Source organism: Cnephaeus nilssonii (assembly GCF_951640355.1).
Source record: "Cnephaeus nilssonii genome assembly, chromosome: 19".
Classification (NCBI taxonomy): domain Eukaryota; kingdom Metazoa; phylum Chordata; class Mammalia; order Chiroptera; family Vespertilionidae; genus Cnephaeus; species Cnephaeus nilssonii.
Window position 1 is genome coordinate 18,493,862 of NC_137090.1, and position 14,756 is coordinate 18,508,617.

The 14,756-nt window shown below is 40.0% G+C and overlaps 2 protein-coding genes across 4 annotated transcripts in view; one reads left to right on the forward strand and one right to left on the reverse strand.

The window, feature by feature from the left end:
• SMURF2 (SMAD specific E3 ubiquitin protein ligase 2) overlaps positions 1–9,412 on the forward strand; it is a 97,398-nt gene extending 87,986 nt beyond the window's left edge. Inside the window, exons 16-19 of the mRNA XM_079798424.1 lie at positions 2,245–2,365; positions 4,328–4,529; positions 5,770–5,845; positions 6,151–9,412. Coding sequence (XP_079654550.1) covers positions 2,245–2,365; positions 4,328–4,529; positions 5,770–5,845; positions 6,151–6,250 — 499 coding nt within the window. The 3' untranslated portion in view covers positions 6,251–9,412. The remainder of the gene's footprint in view (positions 1–2,244; positions 2,366–4,327; positions 4,530–5,769; positions 5,846–6,150) is intronic.
• A 1,396-nt stretch (positions 9,413–10,808) lies between these two features.
• Positions 10,809–14,756, reverse strand: part of CEP95 (centrosomal protein 95) — a 39,557-nt gene continuing 35,609 nt past the window's right edge. For all 3 annotated transcript variants that reach the window (XM_079797912.1, XM_079797911.1, XM_079797913.1), the window contains one exon: positions 10,809–14,670. In XM_079797912.1, the coding sequence (XP_079654038.1) occupies positions 14,494–14,670 (177 nt within the window). In that variant the 3' untranslated portion in view covers positions 10,809–14,493. The remainder of the gene's footprint in view (positions 14,671–14,756) is intronic.

A 14,756-nucleotide genomic window follows, 5' to 3' on the forward strand; every position in this document is an offset into this window, starting at 1 on the left:
CTACAAAATAGGTTTCTGCAGAAATTAGTGGCTTAAAAACAACTCTCATTTTATTCTTGCTCAGTCCTGAGGGTCAGGAGTTTGGATGAATAACAGGATAGCACACTGCTCCTCCGCCTGGTGTTGGTGGGACGGAAACGGCAAGATAGCCTCCTCGCTCACATGTCTGATGACCCAGTGGGGGTGGCTCCGAGGGCTGGGGCTGGCTGGACCAGCCACTGGGGCCTCGTTCTCACTGTTGGCTGGGTTCCATGGTTATCCCCACGTGGAATCAGAGGGTGGATGGCTTGTTTCCCAGAGCACAAGAGAAGTTGTCGGAGCTTTTTAAGGCCTAAGCCTAGAACTGGCTGGCGCCACCTCTGTGCTGTATATTTTTGGTTAGAGCCAGTCACATGCCAACCCAGGTTCAGGGTGGAGGAGACCGCACAGGCACAGATACCAGGAAACGTGGTGCATGGGCGTGTGCCGTGAGCTACCAGGGCTGGCTATGCAGAAGCACTTGTGTGCTGTATTCTAGCACCTGCCCTGTTGTAAATAAGCATGCTGTGAGGTTACGGGTAGATACAAGAAAATGTTCTCCAAGTTTTACAAAATCACCTGTTGATGGAGGAATTTAAAAGTAGTGGGTTAGATCATTTGGCTGTGGCAACTAAAGTTCACCTGAACATAAAACTGGTAACCACATTAAGAGTATAAATAAAAACATGCATCTATACTACTTTATATAGATTATGTCCTCAAGTCTTACTGGCTAAAATGTTCCCACTTTATACACAAGGCCCATCAGTCTCACAGACAGTTGATGGGCGTGAGCATTGAGTTAGCTTTTTTTGGAAAGCAGTTTGATAATAGCTTCCAAAATAAAAATGTGTATGCTTTTTAACTAGCAGCTCCAGCTTTAGGAATCTGTGCTGTGGAAACACATGTAATTACGTAATTACGAGAAAGGATGTTCAACTAAATATTACTTGTAAAAAATTAAAAACTGCTAAGTGTTTTTAGAGGAGAATGATTAAATACATATATTTGGCAGAATAGTATGTGGATTTTTAAAAGGAAGAGAGACTCTGTATAAGCTGTTGGATTTAAAAAGCAAGTCTAAAAAAATAAAAAGCAAGTCTTAGAAAAATTATGTAGGGACAAAGTCTGTGTTTTATAATCATATGGAAGATGTTCAGAAAGGCTGTTCACCAAATGAAGTGTTTGGGATGAGGGAGCGGAGGTGCCGGGCCTGGGAGTAGAGAGGGAAAAGATAAAATAATGGACTTTCAGCTTTTACTCTGTCTCCACAGTTAGGGGTTTTTTTTCTTCTTTATCTAACAAGCATCTATGATATTTCTAATTAAAATATGAAAGAACGGATGGGCATTTCCTGAATTTGCGTGCATCACTTCCAGGACCTGGTGTGGACTGCTCAGTCCCTGGCTCCCACTCTCCAGGAGTCGGTTGTGTTTATAGCGCTTAGTAATATCCTTCATCCAGTAGAGTTTTGAGACAAAGAAAACCTTTTTACAGATGAGCAGTTTTGGTGTCCCCTTAACCAAACACACAAAAATGAGGTCCCCCAAAGCATATAATTAATGTTAAGTAACTTATTTCTTAAAGTAGAGAACTATTTCTCCAAATTTGGAAAAGGATATATTGACAAACTTGGAAGATGAATAGTTCTGAGATGTGTGAGATGGAGAGGTTTTCTTGGGTAGATTTTTTAAAAAAGCAATTCACTTATAAAATTACAAGTCAAAAGCATCAAAAAGGCTACACATTGGATGTAGTGTACTTTTTGTTGGTAAATTACATCTTCTGGGGGTTTTAAAGCCTCCAGGGAACAATGAATATTTAACTAAAAGGTGCTTACTATTGGCTTTTACTATTTCTCCTCATTCTCTTTACCTCCTCTTCCCTCATCTAGTGCTCCCAAAATAAAAACAAAACACCTAACATATTCAGACCATATTTTCAAGTGAAACCAGAAAAATAGTGATTTTTTTGAATGGGCTCTTGTTTGTGGCTTTTGGCTAGAAGTTTAGAAGGAAATCTCATCCAGATTGTGACTTCAGACCCATCCAAGCTCCAGCCAACTTCCAGTTTACTCAGAATTTCTGTGATGTGAAGAGTTGCTTTACTGATGCAGCTTTTGTTAGTGGAAGGTTACCACCTTTTAATATTGCTAAAGTAGAGATTCATCATAATGACCAAATCTGAACATATCGGATCATATGAAACCCTGCCCCATGTTTCTAGGCTCTATGTGAACTGGAGGTTTTTACGAGGCATTGAGGCACAGTTCCTGGCTCTGCAGAAAGGATTTAATGAAGTCATTCCACAGCATCTGCTGAAGACATTTGACGAGAAGGAGTTAGAGGTCAGTATATTAATGTCATGACATCTAGTGTAACAAGGAAAGGTTAGGAATTTTCTCTTAGTTTTAGAGGAAAGTTGTATTTCTGGCACTTTTGAAGTTTCATGGCACAGTACTGTGAGCATTCTTATTCACAGGAAGTCCATCTTGCTGTGGAATTTCTACAAGTGAGCAATCTCCCTTATATTGTGAACATTTTATTTTTTTCATATTAGTCTTTCTTGCTTTCAACAGATTTCATGTCTTATGTATAACTTCTTCCAATGTTGTTTTCTATTGAAATTTATTTGGAATGAAATACTAAGCTCAGTCGATTTACAGGAAGCTTTGCAAGAAAGCATTTGGTAAACAAGATCATAGAGGAAATAATTAAAACATTTAGGATAAACTGTATCTAAACATCCTCAGTCTCTTTGGAAACATTCATTAGTAACAGTAGCAATAATAAACAGTTAACTTTTTGGGGGTTTTGTTTTCATTTAAAGCTGGTCCTTAAAGCACGTTAGGTCTGGTTTTTAAATTAAGACCTTTAACAAATACATCTGAATTTTCATTGAACTACTTTGTAAAAAAAAATCAATGAGGTTTTATTCTACCAGAGGTTCCAAATTTAACTATGGAGAGCATAAATATTCAAAGTCTACATGATTTATTAACCTCAGTGTCTTTTTAAACTAAATCTGTTAGCAGACCTGTTAGCAAACAAGTGTAAAAATTGATTTGACTCAGTACCATCCCCTTTCCTCTTGGTAATTGAATTACTCAACAGTGAATGGTCAGACGGAAGTAGTCAGGAGGAGGAAGAAAACAGGATTGACAATAAAGTTGAAATACAATGCATTTTCATTAGTTCATACAATGAATGAGGAATTTGGCCTTATAATTACCACTCGTCTGAAGAAAATAATTTAGGAGTTACCTTTTTGGTATAAATACTTCTGTGATCCTGTTTGGATAGCCACTTCCCTCTTCAGTGTGGCTGTGGCTCCGTAATCCTCAGAACCCTGTAGAAGCTTTGTTGGAGATTTTATTCAATAGAGATAGGGTTTATTATATAGCTTCTGCTGCTAATGAAATTAGTTTTTATGTTTAACAAAAATATATAACTTATTTTAGTGTTATACTGGGTTAATATAATGATAGGATTTGCAAGTTATGTTTTACACTACACACTATCCTAATTCACTGTTAGAAGCACATTACTGAGATGAGCTAGCATTGGACCTAAGGACCCTAAGTATTAATAGCGTCGAGGTGATGTTGATAGAGTTCACCTACACTGACCCTGCATCAGGACACCGCACAGAGCGCTAGATCAGTGCATTTATGTATTTTGTACTTTGATACAATTGTAAGATTATCAAACATATTGCATCACTTTTCAACACATTTCTTTCATTTTCAACATATTTTGAGTTCCTATACACCACAGGTTGCTGTCAAGGATGCAGTGAAATAGATGTTACTGCCATAGGGAACTAATTGCTGGCCAAGGGATGTACTGAATTGCTCAGAATCCCCAAGTTAATAAGTGTTGAAACTAGAATATGATGCAGGTCTTAAGGAAGGCACATATAAATTGTATTTACTTGTGGTGTCTAGTTTCTGTCCATAAAAAAAAAAGGTAGAATTATGTGAAATTATGGAACTTCCGTCTTGCCGAGTCGCTCACAGGGGTGGTTCTCAGACTCTGGGTGGGGAATTTGAAAGTGAATATAGGTGCCTATAGAGCTTTTTAAAACACAGCTTCTGAGTATCACCCTAATCCACAGAATTAAAATCTCCACGCATAGGACCTGGTGTGTGTATTTTGAAAAACTTTCAAGATGATTCTGGTGTGTACCCTCAATGAATTTAAGAATCACCCTATGAGAGCCAACACTGCAAATCTGAAGTCCTATTTTGAGGAATTTTTGGCTTAACTTGGGTTTCCATTGGCTCATGCTTTGTGCAATATTTTAACAGCTCATTATTTGTGGACTTGGAAAGATAGATGTTAACGACTGGAAGGTCAACACCCGGTTGAAACACTGCACTCCGGACAGCAATGTGGTCAAGTGGTTCTGGAAAGCCGTGGAGTTTTTTGATGAAGAGCAGCGAGCACGGTTGCTTCAGTTTGTGACGGGATCGTCTCGAGTGCCTCTGCAGGGCTTCAAAGCTTTACAAGGTAGCCAGCCAGCGGCCCGGCGCCTGGCACCACACGATTGGGGGGAGGGTCTGTATTTGGGTTATCTAGCTGGTTTACAACCGGTGCTTATCCATCCATCGATTCGCTTTTCACCCTGTTTCTGATCTGTAACTCTCACATCTTGAACCCTCCTTCTTCTTTGTTATTCTCCCAAGAGCCTTTTCTGCTGGGGTTCTCTGTGATTGTAGTGAGTGCCGCACGCTGGACTGTGTGTGGTGATGCTCTGCCTCTCCACGCCCCTTGCTTTCGATTCTGCTGCACATTCCTGTGGGGGAAGTCTGCCCACTGCCATCTCCACATCTCAGCCTGGCAAAAGGTTCCCCCCCTGGGGTGCCTCTCTCCTCTCCTTTTGCATCCTTTAACAGAAAGGCAGCATGAGTTGTGGAAGCCATTTGTTGGGTCAGCGCATGTGCATTACTGCATGGCATCAGCCTGTTTACTTACAAACATATTCAGTTTTACAGCATAGTTTTCTGTGGAATAGCTGCTTACCTTTTGGATGAGTTGGTAATATGGCTAATGACTGGACGATGGCGCTTCACTGGATGGTAGTGCTTTATCTTTGAAGCTCTTCATTTTCCAAGTTGCTGCTGCTGATGACTGAGGACATACAAAGCCAGACAGTACCTGCTCCGACACTGTTGCCCACAGGGCAGAGTCAGAGTCCCTGGGGAAAGCATACCTGGAGTTGTGCTGACTGTCCCTACTTGGAGAACTCATCCTTACCAGCCTGCCCATAAAGTGAAGTTGTATTTCCACATATATTTGTATGGCTGTCTTACGTTAACAAATTTATTCTGTAGACTGCTGATCTTTTGCTCTCAGCCAAGTTTGAGTCATTGAAACCTAAATTTGCATTTAGGCCATCATCTTTCTGAATGTGTGTATATTTAATCTTGGATTTGCCCATTTACTTTTCTTCTCATGCTTTTGGGACATTGATATCCTATATAAGAAAGAAGTTGGCAGAGGATTTCAATCCTGAACCTTTTCTCAAATTTGAAATGCTAGGATATTAAGGAATCCAGCCTTATCCAAAGTCAATTCCAGCTTTCAAACCCAGATTCTTTTCCTGGCAAAAGAATTTTTTTTGGCAGCTTGTGTGGAGTCACCAGTTTTCCTCTATCCCTAGACCCTGTGGTTTATGTACCAGATTCATCGTGATATCTTAGAGACGAATACAGGCACCTGCCCTGACCCATGCTTGCTTCTTTGGCAGGTGCTGCAGGCCCACGACTCTTTACCATCCACCAAATTGATGCCTGCACTAACAACCTGCCCAAAGCCCACACGTGGTGAGTTATTTTTGTAGCTTTCCCCCCTTATTCCATGTGTGTATTAGTTTAAGCAGGTGACTTTTCATTTATTGTTCTTTTCATTTATTGGTCTATTAACTGGACCTTTAAAAGGAATGATAAGCAACTCAGTGATTTAAGGTTATTCTGACATTGGTAGGAACACCCAAAAGTGGTAATCTCTGCTGTCGAGAAAGAACCTTATTCCTTTACTTCTCTGTGTGACACAAAGAGCGATGTGGCTAGATGAGGCTGGTTTGCTTATTTTGAAGGAACTGTGTTAAACCTGATGTGCTTATTTACAGCTTCAATCGAATCGACATTCCGCCCTATGAAAGCTATGAAAAGTTATATGAGAAGCTGCTAACAGCCATCGAAGAAACGTGTGGGTTTGCTGTGGAATGACAGACTTCACGGACTCTATTTATGCTCAACAGCCTCCTCTCAGCAGTTTCAAGGGATGCTGAAGTGCAGGAACGTGTCCCCTCCCCCTTTTTAAGTTTTAGGACACTGTGAGGGGAAAGGACAATTTTGAAATTCCTTTTCAAGGAAAAAAACAGGTCTTTATGCATTGCCATGAGGCCGCATTCAGCTGCTATTTAAAATTAATATCTTGAACCTAAAGAATGCTGACTTTTCCTACATTTCCAGAGTTAGGCAGTATTCTACACTTAAAGACTACTACTATTTTTATAAAAGGTAACCTATTCACATCGCTTCACAGATTTCAAGTCTCAGACATCAAGACAACTTCAGCAGGCGGTACAAGTCACATTTCATTTTGATTGAATACATGATTTTGAACAGCTCCTGTACTTGCTCTTTGTAAAAAAAATGAAATAAAATTATTTTGAATTATTCTACCTTTGTAAACAATTGGCTAAAAGAATCATTGTCTTTAAAAAAGTAAGCCATTTACACATTTAATTACATTTTTTTATAGCAAAGCATTATATTTTAAAAGCATTATATGTTTCAACCTAGCCTAGGTGAGTCTTTTTAAATATTTTTTCAAGCACAAATTACCTGAAATACAGCTATATAATTTTGGTTGTCAAATTCCTAATGCAACCATTTAGTCTAAACTTAGTAGCTTATTTGCTACATAAGATGCTTTCAGGGGCTCCCTATTTTTAAGACTTTGAAAACAAATCCTAATTTTTTATCTTGAATCAGTATGACCAGGTGTTCTGGATTTTACTTTTCATCTTAAATGGAAATCCTGCATTTTTATAGCTTCTCAGATCATGTGGATGGGATAGGATTTTAACTCTTTTGCTGGGTCAACTTAACTTTAATAGATATACTATTTCTTGTAAACCAAAGTCTCCTCTGACCAATACACCTAGTTTATATTATATATTAATTATGGTGTAAGTTTCTATCAAGCAAATCATCGTAAATCTTTATTCAGCTGCTCATATTTTAATCAGCTAAAGTTATGAAATAGGAAAAAAAATTTGCTCTAAAGATTATTTAGCAAACTTAAAAAACCCTGCTTTTACTTAACAAAATGAAGTGGGGCTGGTGCGGCTGGTGGGGCAGGGGATGTGATTACTAAAGAAACAGTGATTCTAACTCTATGGTATAAATGACTTTAAACCGAAGAGTGAATTTTGGAAGTAAGGGAATCCCAGTTCTCTTGGTGTTGAAGATCAGCTTCTGATTTTGAAATATCCAGATTTAGCTTTCAGGGTGTGGCATGTCGCATGATCCAGAAGGCAACCAAAATTCTGGAGTGAGGGATTGGAAAAATCTGAAATCATGGGCAGATTTTTTTTTAAACTCAGCCATTGGAAGTCTGAACTATTCTTTTTTAAAATATATTGATGTGAAACCAACAATAGCAAATTTTGATGATATAGCTTTAAGTTTTGTGGCTTATCAAGTGAATAATAGGCCCATGTGTTCTTTCATGGGATGGACTGGTTTTCAGTCTGTTCATGGAGCCAAGGGGTTCCTCAGAGGTGCCTCAGAATAGTGGTTTGCGAGAGGAGGGACAGAGTGAGGGAGAGGAAAGGACTAGTTGGTATTCAGCAGGGGCTTCTAACTCCCCACTCCCAACCTTTACCCAGAGCAGCTCCAGATTTTCTCTTTTATAGGAATTCCAAGTACGCTTTCACAGGGTAGGGGAGGATAAAAGAAGTAGAAACCTGCTTTTTTAAAAAAGTTGAAAACTACTTGTGTAGTTTCTAAGAATTTAAATTCATTGTATTCAGCCAAATTTGACTGTTACATGCAGACCTAGTTATAATCTTAACTGTGCTTTTACTGACCTTTTTCTTACCAATTTGTGCTTTCCCTCTGCATTCTTAGTAGTACGGAAGAACATCTTGAAAGGTACAGAAAAGGTTTGTATATTATTTGATAATCAGTCGCAGGTCCATCTCTCTCGTATTACAGCACTAGTGCAGTGTCATTGTGCCTACTCTTAGAATCTTTCGGTAAAAATTAAGTACATGAACACTTTAGAGAAATCATAGCTGATGGAGGCAGTGCTAATGAAATGCTACTGTCATAATGGACAATATCAAGCAGGCAAATACTATCGCTTTCTGAGTGCCTTTTTAAATTTTATAAAATGACTTAATAGAGCTTTAAAGAAATAAATTACCCTAATAGTCTGTGGTATCACCAACGTAATTTATAAAAACATGATTTAGATTTCATTTTCAAAAGTATGTTACCTAATTATTTCCAAATAGGTGCTAAGCAAAAACCCCCCCAATGTGTCCTTGAACCTTAGACTTGCACCTCATGTTTAATGTGAATATTTATTTCCACATGTCCCTCTTAACTGGGTTTTTTCCTAATCCTCTAGTGTTATTTCAGATATGTGCTGTCGTGTATCCGTGCATTGCCTTTCCATCATGAATTCTTAATTATGAACAGTGGTTACTTTGTAGAGCTCATATGCAGTACAGAGGTGAGTTTTATTTTAGAGGGTCTTATTTCTCGGTGTAAAGAGTTTTTAAATAGTGCTGTGTATAATGTACATCTTGTTTTGCACATAGTTTGTTGCCTTGAATGAGTTTTATTTTTATTGTCATTTTTTTCTTGTATTTACAGTCCAGAGCACAAGTTTCCTTTCTTTTAAATACAATGTAATTTGCTTTATTTTACAACACTAAGTCCGCTTTGAACTTCTGGTGCATTGAGCTGATTGCATTGATGGGAGTTAGAGGTTGTCCAGCCATCTTTTCGTTGACAGAGCAGCCTCCGCTTCTGTTTGTAAGCTGCAGCACCACACGTGGGTACCATTTGTGGTATTTAACCTTCTGTTAGGGTGATGATTGTACCAGATGCTGAGTTGTTTTGTTTCTCGATGTAATTAGTTCACTTAATGTAAAATTCTTCCTTCTCTCAAACTGACTTTAAAAACAAAGTTTTATCATTTTCATTGTATTTGTATTTATTACAGAGTGTTTTAGCTTTGATATTCTTTGTATTTTCACTCAGTTGTTACATGAGCTTTATCAATAACATCTGTATAAATGGTTTTAAAAAATTAACTATGTATGTGCCCATGCCGAAGTTGAGCAATAAAATGAATGCTGTTTGCACTGTCACAGCATCAAAGTTTTTAAAGAAGATTGAGTTTATAATGAATTGTTTTGAAAAAAACTTGATTGGCTCTATGAAAAGTGACAGCATGTGAACCATAAAGTGAGAAGTTTAAGAAGTTTCACACACCTTCCTTAGTTGATGCCTCTGTCACGTTGGAGAGCTGGAGCTTCAGAGCGCTCAGGTAAAGCAGGGAAGGTGCCTAATGGCATTTGTGCTGCCATGCAGATGGATTGGTCAATAGTTGCTGTGTGTGTGTGTGGTCATGTAGAGATGGGTTTCTTGGGCTTACTGGGGAAGTGCTCCAGTCCAGCAAACCATGTGCCAGGGCTCTGGAGGGCAGAGCTACAGTCGGGGCTTCACTTCCTGCCCTGGTGTTGAGCAGTGGAATCCTCAGAATGAAATGAAGCCATGACTTTCATTAAGGGTAATTATTCACAACTCTATACATGATAGTGGATGAAAGCCCAGCTTAAACACATGGGTGGGAAAAGAATGGAGATGATGCTTCTTCATCCACAGTGTATTCTGTGTTGTCTCTCCACAGTAAAGGTCTGGGAAATAGTGATGTAGCAGCAGTGTATTAAAATTCCAGGAGTGGGCATGCTGTCCATTTTTATCCTTTTGAAATTTATTTTTTGCTTTGCCTCATATTGCCACGTTTACTGGTTATTATCTAAAATCTATAAAATTCGCCCTAATCGGATTGGCTCAGTGGATAGAGCATTGGTCTGAGGACTGAAGGGTCCCAGGTTTGATTCTGGTCAAAGGCATATGCCAGGGTTGCAGGCTTGATCCCCAACAGGGGGTGTGCAGGAGACAGCCAATCAATGATTCTCTCATCATTGATGTTTCTATCTCTTCTTCGCCTTTCCTCTCTGAAAGCAATAAAAAAAAAAAAATACATAGCCCTAGCTGGTTTGGCTCAGTGGATAGAGCATCGGTCTGTGAACTGAGGAGTCCCAGGTTCGATTTCGGTCGAGGGCACATGCCTGGGTTGCGGGCTTGATCCCCAGTGGGGGGCGTACAGGAGGCAGCCGATCGGTGATTCTCTCTCATCATTGATGTTTCTGTCCATCTCTCCCTCTCCCTTCCTCTCTGAAGTCAATAAAATATATATTTAAAAAAATCCTGTGGCTTTGGTGCCAATAAAAGTCATATTTAAAAAAAATATATAAAAAATTTGTAAAGTTTTAGTACATTAAGGAATTTAGTATTACCTATACTAGAGGCCTGGTGAATGAATTTATGCATGGGTGGGGTCCCTTGGCCTGGCTGGCAATCGGGGCCATCTTGCACAGTCCCAATGGGGGCCGGCTGGCGGGGGGGGGGGGGGGGGGGGGAGGGAAGAGGGGGGGGAGGCGGGGAGGGACCGTGAGAGGTTGGCTGGCTGTGGGAGCACACTGAACACCAAGGGGCAGCTCCTGTGTTGTGTCTGCCCCCTGGTGGTCAGTGCGTGTCATAGCGACTCTGACCGTTAGCTATGACGTGCACTGACCACCAGTGGGCAGACGCTCAACGAAAGAGCTTCCCTCTGGTGGTCAGTGAGCTCCCACAACGGGAGTGCCACTCAGCTGACTGATGGGCACCAGATGCAGGGCTTGCGGCTGGCCACCACAGCCCGGAGACTGCAGCTGAGCGGCAGCGGTGGCAGGTGCAGTGGGGCCAGGATGAGCAGGAGTGTAGGCAGCGGACTGCTGGTTTCGGCCCGATCCCCACAGGCCACGCCGAGGGACCCAGTGGTGCACGAATTCGTGCACTAGGCTTCTAGTAATCTATAAATTACCCAAAAGTTTGATTTGACTAATATGTGATGTTAAGGTTAACCTTGGCACCCACTGCATTTATTTGTCCTAAATTCTTATAGTAGGAAATATACAACATAACAAGAGCCTAGTGACAGGACAGAGGTAATTATACAGAAAAAGGGTTACAGTCCTACATTAATATTCTTGGCTAAATAGACAAAGCAGATTTTAAAGTTACATTGTATTAAAAGGTATTTGCCTTAAATGTGACTTGTTCTTTGTTCATTCAGCAGATAACTACTATGCTGCTACCATGTGTCAGGCTCTGTACTAGCTAAGGATAGTTGTTAGAAACTGTAATTCAAACCTAGGTACTCACAACTCAGTTTGTGTATAGCAAAGAAGTCCGTCATGATGGGAGCACAGGATTAAATAGCTTTCTTCAGCAAGGCCTCGAGTCCCAGACGTGGTTTTTAAAACAATCGGTTTTGTTCTCCTACCTCCTGCCCTCATGATACTTCAGATCTAGAGACACTGGTCTCCAGGACAGGTAGCTCCTTCCTTGTGTTCAAGTTCATCATACAGTTGGCTGCATTTCCAAGGTAATGCGCTCAACTCTTTCATACCTCTTGTGAATATTTGGGCTGGGGCTTATCTGGGTTATCAATTAGTCTCTAATATGAGCTGTAAACCCCACTTCTGTCTCCCTTATGGTGAGTGTTTTATAAGTAAAAGAAGTGGAGAGAGGCAAATACAGCAGCCCGTGGGGTAGGCAAGGGACCCTTCCAAGATGTTTTTCCTGCCCACTTTAGTGTTCATGAAGTTGTCTCACTTTCAGCCCCGGATTTGGGAGTGAAGATGGAGAGCACATCAGATTCAACCTTTCAGACTACTCACTTCCCCCAAAGACAATGCTGGCATGGCCAGGTGGTGGAGAACTATCAAGACCAAAAAGGTATTTCTTTTAATTGAAGGGTAATTGACATATAACATTAGTGTCAGGTGTACAACATAATGATTTGTATATATTCTGAAATGATCACCACAATAAATCTAGTTAATACCCACCACCGTACATAGATTTTTTTGTGTGTGAAGGGAACTTTTATGCCATACAGTATTAACAATGGTCTCCATTCTGTACATCACATCTCATAACTGCAAGTTTATACCTTTTGACCCCTTTCACTAAACTCCCCAACCCTTTCTGGCAACCACCAATCAGCTATTTTTATCTATGAGCTCAGTTTTTTTGTTTTCCACATACAGTATATGTGAGATCATATGGTATTTCTTTCTGACTTATTTCACTTAGCATAATGCCCTCAGGGTCCACCTTGTTGTTGCAAATGGCAAAATGTCCTTTTTTCAAGGCTGAGTAATATTCCATTGTATACATATACACCACATTTCTTCACTCATCTGCTGATGGACACTTGTTCCATCTTGACTATTGTAAATAATGCTGCAGTGAACATGGGCAGGGTGTGCAGATACCTTTTCCAGTTAGTGTTTCTGTTTTCTTTGGATAAATGCCCAGAGTGGAAGTGCTAGGTAGTTCTATTTTTAATATTTTGAGGAACTTCATGTTTTCCACAGTAGCTACATCCATTTACATTCCTACCAGTAGTGCACAGGGCTCCTTTTTCTTGATGCCCTGAACATTTATTTCTTGTCTTTTTGGTAGCAGCCATTCTAATAGTTGAGAGGTATCTCCTTGTGGTTTTGATTTGCATTTCCCAGATGAGTAGTGATGCTGAGCATCTTTTCATGTACCTTTGGTTGTCTTTGTCTTCTTTGGAAAAATGTTCAGTTCCTCTGCCCATTTTTTAATAGGATTGATTTTTTGCTATTGAGTTGTATGAGTTCTCTATTATTTTGGATAGTAACCCCTTATCAGATACCTGATTTGCAAAAAAAATTTTCTATTTCATAGGTTGCCTTTTCATTTTGTTGGTTTCCTTTGTTATGCAGAAGCTGTTTAGTTTGATATAGTTTACTTTTTCATTGTGCTTTTGCGTCAAATAAAAAACATCGTTACCAATATCAATGTCAAGGAGTTCATCACCTATGTTTTCTTGTAATTTTATGTTCAAGTCTTTAATCCACTTTGAGTTAATTTTTGTGTACAGTGTAAGATCTGCTGGTCCAGTGTCATTCTTTCGCATGTTGCTATCCAGTTTGCCCAACATTTAAAGACATTGTCCTTGCCCCATATTTTTGGCTTACTTGTCATAAATTAATTGACCATATATGTGCGGGCTGTTCTGTTCCATTGACCACTGTTCATAAGCTCATCACCATGCTACTTTCCTTTTTTTAAAAAAATATATTTTTAGTGATTTCATAGGGGAAGAGATAGAAACATCAATGATAAGAATCACTGATCAGCTGCCTCCTGCATGCCCCCTACTGGGGATCGAGCCCGCCACCCCAGCATGTGCCTTTGAGAGGAATCAAACCCAGGACCCTATAGTCCGCAAGCTGAGACTCTATCCACTGAGCCAAACCAGCTAGGGCGCCATGCTCCTTTCTACACGCCCTAATGGGAATCTCTCTTCTCCCTTCCAACCATCCTTTCCTTGTGTCCTCTGCCATTCTGTGGCTTTGATCAGCAAAAGTCCCCATATCCTCAACTGCTCTGAAGCCTTCCTCTAGTTCTTGGCCTTCATTGAAGCCCTCTTCTCCATGGAAGACACCACACCAAGTGGGTTTTCTTTTTTCTCATGTTCCCCCACACTAGGGTTGGTGTACTCTTGCTTGCTTCAAGTCCATTATGCCTCTATCCCACCTGCCATCACTAATTTGCTTTTGAGACACACACCATTTGGCCTTCCACCTTGGCCTCTCCTCATGCTATCCTCTACCAACCGCTGGAAGCCATATGCATAAATTCTATTCTTCTGGCCACCATGTGAAAAAGCTACATACAACTGAACCTGTCTTTAAGGTTTACTCCTATGTCCCATCTCTGAATACAAGCTCACACTTCCCTTTTTTTGAATTAGAGAGTTTTTTTTGTCCTCGGGCACTTTTTTTCCCTTTCTATTTTTGTTGACCCACAATAGGCTTCAGGAGCTGGCTGCTCAATCAAGGCTTGTTGATTGCTTTAGTACAAATGACTAATGAAGAATGTGTGCCTTTAAGGTTTTAGTTCATAAATTTAAGAGCAATATATTTTAAGAAAACAATTTTTATTATGTTATTTCATTAAAAGTATTAGAATGAATATGTAGACAAGACGTTTAGAAATGATTCTTTTGGTTTAGTTTACTTACTCAATTCTAAGTCTGCCCTGGTCAAGTCTGGAAGACTTGACCACTTATGGAAGTAGCCTCAGGGGAAGGGACTTTTACTGTACTGAAAGGAAGCCAGGTGAAGCCGAGATTTGAAGCGCTCAGCTTCTAATTCCCGGAAGAAAGCATCTTCATCGTTCTGTGTGATCATGTACTGCAGTTGTTGAATTTCCTTCTCCATCTTAGATCTTAGCTCCCTCTTCACCTTATATAATGTCTAAAAGAGAATTCATGTCATCCTGCTATTCAGAACATATAGCCAGGCCACCCTCACTATTTTTATTCCTTCTCCAACTTACAGCT